Source organism: Etheostoma spectabile, unplaced genomic scaffold (genome assembly GCF_008692095.1).
Source record: "Etheostoma spectabile isolate EspeVRDwgs_2016 unplaced genomic scaffold, UIUC_Espe_1.0 scaffold00009273, whole genome shotgun sequence".
Taxonomy (NCBI): Eukaryota; Metazoa; Chordata; class Actinopteri; order Perciformes; family Percidae; genus Etheostoma; species Etheostoma spectabile.
Window position 1 is genome coordinate 47,660 of NW_022603682.1, and position 9,911 is coordinate 57,570.

Sequence of the window (9,911 nt, forward strand, 5' to 3'; positions counted from 1 at the left end):
CTTGAGACGTGTCCGTCGGAGAACCGAGCGTCCATCGCCTGCATCTTAAAGAGCTCTTAATAAACCTGAATGAAGTGATCAAGGATGCCAGAGCCTCTTATTTTACTAATCTGATATCTTCCTGTAGAACAATCCTAAAGCTCAGTTTGACACTTTTAACAACATTGGTGTCCCTGCTGAATGTGTCCCTGTGTTTTCAAATGTTGACTGCATCCACTTTCTGTCTCATTTTGAGGACAAGGTTAGAGCTGTCTGGGGGGGCGTTGGACCATCAGCAAACTCACATATAGCTACTCATCAGAGACCTTCAACGCTGGACTCCTTCTGCCCCATGTCCCTGAACAACATCATTAAGCTGGTGGGCTCGATGAAACCCTCCCAGAGCCCTGTTAAAACTGTCCCTACGTCTTTGCTTTTAGAAACCAGACATCTTCTTGGCCCATGTTTGGTTTCAATTCTAAATTTATCTCTTCAGCTGGGCCCTGGCTGTTTTAAGCATGCTCTTGTTCAGCCGATCTTGAAAAATAAGAACAATCCAGATGCAGTGTTATGGTTTGGGGTTTGGGTCGGGATTATTTTTCCCTTTTTTGCCTCCTTGTGTTTGTTTCTTAGTTTGTTCCCTGGTCTTGTGTTGGTGACCCTGTCTCGTGTTCCCCGGTAAGTGTCTGTTCTTCTTCCTGTTTTATTTTGGTAGTCTGGTTTCCTGTTCTGTCTCGTCTCGCCCAGCTTTGCTTTTTGTCGGCCTGATTGTCCAGCCCCGCCCTAATGTGTTTCACCTGATGTATCACCTGTTCCCAGTTACCTCATTACCTCACGTATTTAACCCCTGTGTTCCCTTTGTCTCTGGTTAGATCCTTGTGTCTTGTGAAGACGTCCAGCCGTTCTCCCTATATTCCCCGTGAGTTGTCCCCTGTGTTGTTAACCTGTTTTTTGACTTTTGTCTTCCCCTAGACCTTTTGTGCTTTCAGACCTTGCCTGTTCCCTGTGTTTTGCCTGGACTGTTAAAATAAACCCGTTTGCCCCTGCCCTTGCCTGCCTCCTGGTTCTCTGCGTTTGGGTCCTCCATTTTGCAGAACCATAACATGCAGCTTTGTTTAAAAACTGAAGGCCTATTTCTAAATTTTAGAAAAGGTTTTTGCAAACCAGCTAAATAATGTTTTGGGTTCTCCTAATATCTTTGATCAGTTTCAGTCTGGCTTTCGGAAAAACCATTTAACTGAGACTACTCTCCTTAAGGTCTCTGAAGATATTGTGATGGCTGCTGATGGGGGTAACTGGTGCTGGTCCTGGCCCTACTAGATCTCAGTGCGGCATTTGATACCGTTGACCACCGCACTCTGATTGATGGACTGAAAACAACTGTAGGCATCACTGGATCAGCTCTGGATTGGTTTTCTTCCTATCTTTCAGACAGGGGTGTTCCTGTGTCCATAGGAAGGAATGTCAGACTCCTCTGTCTTGTGGTGTGCCCAAGGTTCTGTGATCGGCCCCCTATTGTTCAGTCTGTATTTCCTTCCTCTTGGAAAGATTATTGGTAGTTTTGAGGAAATATCTTACTGTTATGCTGATGACATCCAGTTATATTTCTCTTTTAGCCCTGAAACTGTCCTGCTGTACACGTGTTGATCCTCCATTAAGCTTCAGTAGGTAACTTTAGTAAAAATGTATTTTTTACATATTTTTAATTTGGCTTTTTTTATAAGCTGTACGCCATAATCATCAAAATTATATCAAATAAAGGCTTGAAATATCTCACTTTGCATGTAATGAATCTATATAATATATTAGTTTCACCTTGTAAGTTGAATTACTGAAATGAATGAACTTTTGCACCATATGCTAATTTTTTGAGTTTCACCTATATTTCTGCTTGATTTGTTTCATTTAAGAACTACACAACTAAGATAGCGATGGTTAAAGTATCACTGGTGATGGCGCAAATCTCATTTTACTCTGTAGCTTGTTGCTAAGTCTAAGAGGACTGCTCACAACATTAGCATTTAGCCTGCTGTGTCGGCTGTTTTGTAAACCGAAGGTATTCAGAAATATGGGACTTGCAACAGCGATGTCTAGCCCCAGCAGCTGTGGACACTTCCACTATGTGAAATGACAAAACAATCCAATAAAAAAATCATTCTGGCTTTCTGGAACCATGCTGGGCGATGCTTCTCTTACATTCTGTCTGTAAATCATCTTTGCAGAGCGACATGTTGGGAGTATACAGCTTAGTTACATTTGTCTAGAATTTAAAAACAGGCCTAACAAATCATGGATGGCACGGTTGCTTGTAGATGTCAGGGTGGAGCTTCGGCCATAACATCAACACCAACCAAACGTCACATGACCACACATCCTGTCCTGTCCCTGCCCTTTCCAGTATCGTTAGCGACTCATCCTCAGATTGGTAAGAAAAGGACTATGAAAGGCTATATTACTAAATTCACTGTGTTGGTTCAGGCTTTAGCAGCATCCATGGCGTGTTATTAGATGTTTGGTCTGACGGATTAGGATGTGATACATCGTAGAAACATAAGGGCAATTGAAAATTAGAGGTAAGTTGGTTGAGACGCAGCATGTAAAGTAAACTTCAACGCATGATAAATGTGTAAAAACCACCTGATTATGGTTTGACCGCCATTATTTGATTTTCTACAGAGATGATGACTTTGGGGAGGGTCTGGGCTGCAGTGAAGTTGGGGAGACTCCTATTCAGGTTTTGGAAACCAGGTGAGTCATGAAAGACTCTTTCTTTATGTCAGGATGAATTCTGGTTTGGAATAGGACAATTTAAAAAGATGTTCTTGTTGTTAGTATGTCATCGCTGGAGATTCATGATGACATAGATGAAGATGACTTCAATCACATTCAAAGCTCTGTGTAAGTAGTATTTTTACATTTTTAATCTGAGATTTGATGTGTTGAGTGTAATTGACTAATATTTTGAGCCCTCTACATGGTATTGACTGGGCTGAGGACAAGACATGGGCTCCACATGAGGATAACACAATAATAATATAATAATCATGTCATCACAAACAACAACAACAACAACACAAGTCTTTTGCATATGTCCAATAAATACTCGTTGTTCCAGTCCGAGGGGAAGTAGAAGAAGTATTTTGCATCTGTATTTGCATCTCCGTGTGTTATTATCACACGCCGACGAGTCCAAACAGCTACAGGAAGATGAAGAAAAGCACGGAGCGATGCAGAATTACCCTAAAAACCTCAATAAGACCACAAAGAAACAGAGAACAATTCAAAATGGCGACCGTTAACATGAGTCAGGTGAACCGTCCCTGGCACTCAGCCAGCGATTGGCTCTTATTATGCTTTTTTCAAATGTTTTTGTGGCATTGTTTGACGTTGTCTGTGAATCTGGAATTTGCACCGGCCCTCGAGTCGCCCACATATTGAATGTACATTTGTCTTTTAATTGTTTTTAACCCCGTGCTGATCGTTGTCTGTAACTCTTGCAGCAAAGTAAGTTGCTCAGTGTCCAAAGAAAATTTCTCCTTAGGGAGACCAATAAAAGTACTTTGACTTTGACTTAAAAGACACATAATGACTCTTAAAACACCTTATGTCTCTTAAAAGACAACTAATGTCTCTTAGAAGACACCTAATGTCTCTTAAAAGACACATAATGTCTCCAAAAAGACACGTCTCTTAGAAGACACATAATGACTCTTAAAAGACCCTAATGTCTCTTAGAAGACCCCTAATGTCTCTTAAAAGACACCTTATGTCTCTTAAAAGACAGTCTCTTTAAAGACCCTTATGACTCTTAAAAGACACATGACTCTTAAAAGACACATAATGACTCTTAAAAGACCCCTAATGTCTCTTAAAAGACACATAAGGACTCTTAAAAGACACATAATGTCTCTCAGAAGACACATAATGTCTCTTAAAAGACACCTAATGTCTCTTAAAAGACACCTGACTCTTAAAAGACACATAATGTCTCTTAAAAGACCACTAATGTAACTTAAAAGACAGATAATGTCTCTTAGAAGACACAAAATGTCTCTTAAAAGACCCTTGTCACAAAAGACAAATAATGTCGCTGAAAAGACACATATTGTCTCTTAAAAGACCCCTAATTTCTCTTAAAAGGAACAATGTCTCTTAAAAGACACAATGTCTCTTAAAAGACACCTAATCACTCTTAGAAAACACATAATGTCTCTTAAAAGACACTTAATCACTCTTAAAAACACATAATGACTCTTAAAATACATATTATGTCTCTTAGAAGACACGCCCTCTGCCACGCCTCTCCTACCAAACAGGAAGTAGATTATTGTCCGTCCTGACTGCAGAGGACACAACATCTGACAACTCCTCCAGCTCGGCTCGCAGCGTTCAACAGGTACAGACATTAAATTAAATTAACTCATTTGTCATTAACCCATTTATCTTTAAATCCTTTATCTTTAACTCATTTATTTTTAAATCATTTATCTTTAAATAATTTATCTTAAATCATTTTCTTATAACGAGAGGATATTCTGGTTGAAAGGAACTCATCTTTATGTTTTTGTTCCTTATTTGTTGTTTTTTCAAAGGTTTTTGTCTCTTTTTAACGTGTTTTTGTAGCAACGTTTGTCGTTTTCTGCGGTTTACCCCCCCCCCCCCACACTACTCATAAAATACTCAAAATGACCTTAAAAAACTAATAAGGACCTTAAATTACTCATGACTCTTAAAATACTCAAAATTACTTTTAAAAGACCCAAAATTTATAATTTATATAATATATATATAATATATATAATATTTAATTTATAAGAACATCCACACATTAGAAAGATTCCCTGTTTTAGACATTTCTTGCACACGTTCTTCTTTTTATTTGTCTTATTGTGTCTTTTGTTCTGAGCTAACATGAATTTAATGAGGATTATTTCTGGGGATGTTGCTTTGTTTTCAGGAAACGATGACACACCAGATATGCAAAATCCTTTGTTGTGATAATTTGGTTTTAATGACCCCTTCAGGCTCTTCTCATTAACTATTCCTACATTCATCTCTGAAAAGTACAGCATGGTATTTTCCATTCTATGTACCCGTACTTCGTGTTACATGCACATAACACTGCGTGTTTTGCCATGAGTACAGAATCAATGGAAATGTACATTTTACAGTGACAGCAGCTCTGTATTTTCCTGCAGAGTAGTGGTGCAATGGCAGCAATGTCTATTATTGCCCATACTTATTATTGTCACTCCGCCAGATTTTCGTCCCGCTACTAGTCCCGGAGCGTTGCCAACAGACACACACACAATACATCGAAACATGTGTAATGATCGTGAATGGTGGGCTATGACTTTTCTAAGAGATTTGCCACGCGGTTTTTACGAAATCGGCAAAAAACGGCGAAAGATTTCTCATAGACTTGAATGGGAAATGTTTGGGAAATCTCTCAACATCGCTCCAAACCCCCCCTCTTTGGGACCGTGCTGTATCGCCATACTTTAACGTAGAAACATGATTAAAAGTTTAAACCGAAGAGAAGACTTTGGTGTATATTGGGCTGAATGGGCGTTCAGATATCAAGCACGGTTACTCCAGAATCCCAGTTTACGTATCGTCCCGTTTTCAGACCGTCTCAGATTTTCCAATGTGTGTGTATGTGGTGAATGTTGAGAGCTAGAGTGGAGGACAGAGTGGGGAGATTAAAAAATCATCTTGGTTCTCTCTCTATAACTTGCTCCCACGCCAACAATTCTTACTTGTCATGAACAATTTATAAATCTAAATGCAGGTATTCTTGTCTAGTTTCAGCTAATGTGCGATATGAGATATGAATTATACTTTTCGCTCAGCAACCTTTCAAATGACAAGAGTTTCAAATCTTCTTCCATTAACTGCCATGTTAAACATTGTCCACATTTCTGAGCAAAATGCAGAGCAAACCACTAATTTAAATCGATGATACGCCCACATTTTTGAGTTTATCCACATCAATTTGATATCAGGACGTTCACAATGGCCTTCTGGTGCCCAGGAAAATGTTATCCTATTGATATCTTGCATCCTGTTAGTGATATGACCATTTGTTTGAGAGCTTGTTCAGTGTCTGAATAGCTGGTGACACAGCTGACAGGTACAGCAGGTGCTCCGGTCGTTAACTGATTACAGATCAAAGAGATGACATCACAGAGATCAAAGGCTTCCTAACTGTGTTTGCAAACATGGCCACTGATAGTTTGTATCCATTAGCAACCATTTCAGTCTCTGTCCTTTGCTTTGCTGTTGTCTCCACGACTCATTTTAAAACAGACAGAGAGAAAAAAGAAATTTGAGCTGTGTCACTGTGTGTGTAACAAACATAGTGTGTCCCTGTGTGTGTAACTAGTATATTGTGTGTGTGTGTGTGTGCGTGTGTGTGTGCGCGCATGCAAGGAATGCACACTCATGCATATCTATTATTATTATAATGCATCAAAGTTCCCTAAAACATTTCATGCTAACATGTGGATTTCTTCTGTAACCTGCAGGTTTCCCTCTGAAGAATGGACGTCAACAACATGTCATACAACAACACGACACACAAACATGTCATACAACAACACGTCATACAACAACCCATCACACAACAACACGTCGTTCAACAGCAGCAGCAGCGTCCTAGAAGTAGCAGAAGACGAATATGAAGAAGCACCTGGAGATCTCTTCTTCTGGGGTGATTACAGCAGCTTACACTCAGCCTCCTCTAATGTCGCCGCCCCCCAGGCTCCTTTGCGTTAAGCGGCGTCCCCTCCGACTCCGATCATCTCCCTAACAGCACCATCAGCTTCCTTCATAGCTTCCCATCCAATAATGTAACGGTCGGCCTCCTCGGGTACCTCGATGACACGGAGGCTGGACTCATCGACAACGTGGCGACGTGCATCATCATCATCATCAGCCTTCCTCTCATCCTCATCGCCATCCACTCCCTCTACTCGCTGGTAGGAACATCACATGGGCTCATTTACTGCATATCTGTGTATATCTGTGTATATCTGTGTATATCTGTGTATATCTGTGTATATCTGTGTATATCTTTGTGTATCTGTCTATATATCTGTGTATCTGTGTGTAAAGGCTCTTCATCTGGGTTGCTCTTCTCGTCCTGGAAGACTTCAGACCCCCTGGGATTAGTTTTAGGTATGAAGTGACCACGTTGCTCCATCTACTGATTTGTTTCCCTGCAGGTACGCAGTGACCACGTTGCCCCCATCTACGTCATCAACCTTCTGACCTCTGACCTCATCCAGCTCTGCTGCATGATCTGTGAAGTCGCCCGTCCTCGGAGCCCGATGATATTCATCATCAACAAATGTATTCACAACTACAGTCTGATGACCAGTGTTGTCTTCATGGTGTGCATCGCCCTGGAAAGGTACCTGTCTATCCAGCCCTCACCCCGTCTATTCCCCCCCCCCATCATACCCACCCATCCAGCCAGGCAGTTCTCAGGAACCATTTGTACATATAGCTCTGAAAAGTAGAGCTCTGTAACTGACTGCACAAGACTACGGGAAAGGGAAGAAGTCGAGTTAGTAACATGCCTTAATGGGATGAGGTTACATACAGATGGAGAGGAGGAGGAGAGGAGAGGGGCAAGAGAGCACAGACTACGGGGGAAATGCATTTTAACAGAAGGAAAACAGTTCTCGACGGGAGAACAGACTTTGACACGACAAGTCACCTTTTGTCGGTTTGAACTCAACTGATGTGACTGACGTTTTTTGTCTAGTTTTTTGAGATATCATAGGAATTGCTGTGCATCCATTTTGGTCCAACGTCACCCAAACCTGTTGATGAGACCACGTTGGTCCAGCATGTGGAGCTCCTTCTGTGTCTGACTCTAGTGTTGATGTTGTATTCCAGGTACCTGCTGATCGTCTTCCCCCTGTGGTACCACTGCAGACAAACCATCGGTCCACCGTGGTGATCTGTGCCCTGGCCTGGGTCCTTCCTTCTCTCTACCTTTTCACTTTATTTTTTGGTGGTAACTTCAACGTCCCCCAAATGATTGCCGTTGTCTTCCTGCTCCTTCCCCTCCCACTGCTCTTGTTCTTCTGCTGTGCGACTCTCAGAGCCCTGTCTGCCTCCGTCTCCATCCTGCCTGACGAAAAACGACGAATTGTAGGAACTTTGGTCGTGGTGCTGCTAATTTACATGCTGCTGTTCCTGCCCAATGTTATTTTGATACTGGTTGCGAGATACACAAAAGACCAATCGCTTGTTGCAACTCTCGTCTACGTGTCTGCGGTGTTTCTTAAGCTGAATCCTCTCGCAGACCTGGTTCTGTATATCTTCACGAAAAAAAGGGTTCCTAGACAAGATCTTGCCTCTGTGCGTTGCTGCAGAGTAGAAGACAGAGGTCTCAGCAGTCTGGAAACAACATTAACAGTGTAAGATTAATGTAGTCCCACAAGGGGAAATTACAATTTACACTCCGTTGTTGTTGCACATTACACACAGGCCTGAACTACACACACATGCTCAGGTCCTATACATGACCTAACCTGGCTAAGTTGACGCAGGCTACATCCACACGGCTACGTTTTGGTTTTTAATCGAATTTGAGACTAAAACGATCTCCATGCACTCAGTAGTTTTAGCTCCATTCACACACACTGGGCGTGTGTTGTTAACGCTCATCAAAGCTATCCCATGCTAACATATGCTAATATGCTAAAATACCTTTCTTTGAGCCATCATGCTAGCATATGCTGATGTGAAGGTTCTACTGGGTTTTCTATCAGTACATTTTTTTTATCTGTATTAGTAGTAAGGTTGCTAACATATGCCAACATGCTAGCATGCATATGCTAACATATGCTAAGATAACATTGCTAACACATTAATTCATGAAATCGTACGCTAGCATATGTTAGCATATGCTCACATTTTAACACATGCTTACATATGCTAACTTAGCATATGTTGTACACTATCATCTATGTAGCATATGCTAACATTCTAACCCATGCTAACATAACTTGTGCTACATGATAACGTATGCTAACATATGTCAACAGGCTAGCATATGTTAACTTGCTCACACATGCTAACATATGCTAACGTATGCTACCATAACCAATGCTAACATACAGTGGTATGTTTTGTTTTTGTTGATTTTTAGACACTTTGGTTGTGATGTTTTTCTATTTTTCCAACGCCATAAAATTGAATTAAAGACCCAAATTTAAAGAAAATAAAGAACAGATCATTAATTTACTTTTAAAGAGTAACGGTTGCAATGGAACTGTCCCCGTTATGTTTTGGACATTATAATAGAAAAACCAAAAACAAATTTGTGATATAGAAAAATTCTGAAAAGGGGTCAAATTTGACCCGAGAACAACAAGACGGTTAAACCAGAAAAATTATCTAACACTTATAAATATTTTTTTTTGGTAAGAACCAAATAATTTGCAGTGTACTGAGTTAGTTGGAACCCAACCCCCCCTCCCCCCAACCTGCCTCATTTGGGGCTCTTCTACTTCCTCCACTTACTTCCTATGGCCACTAGAGACCTAAATATGAGCTGTTATTATATAATATAGTAGCTTCTTCTCTGTTTCAACTGATATTAATTAGATGTTTTATTAGTAAGTAGCTGTCCGTTTAGGTCTCGTTATCATCTAGAAGTAGAGCAGATATATTTTATATTCATTGAGCAGCATTTTCTAACAAATGTTTCTTTTTTTGTGTCTTATCACATTTTATTTAGTTTTCTCCCAGTCATAACTAAAGCATCTACGTCTCAACTGGGTTCGTTTGCTTTGGTGTATTTTTTAAAGATAATAAATTAAAAGAAAACTGCTCGTTTTGTGTTTCTTGATAGGACTAATTTGGGGGTTTTAGTGGGAGGCGGAAGGCGGTGGGGGGGGAACTCCTTAAGCTGC

General features: G+C 40.6%; 1 protein-coding gene across 1 annotated transcript; it reads left to right on the forward strand.

The window, feature by feature from the left end:
* The first annotated feature begins 6,564 nt into the window (after nucleotides 1-6,564).
* On the forward strand, nucleotides 6,565-8,415 carry LOC116679065 (mas-related G-protein coupled receptor member A8-like). The gene is given in 5 exon segments (XM_032508795.1): nucleotides 6,565-6,691; nucleotides 6,742-6,959; nucleotides 7,206-7,393; nucleotides 7,885-7,931; nucleotides 7,934-8,415. Coding segments are annotated over 5 exon segments (1,062 nt in total).
* The last annotated feature ends 1,496 nt before the right edge of the window (nucleotides 8,416-9,911 follow it).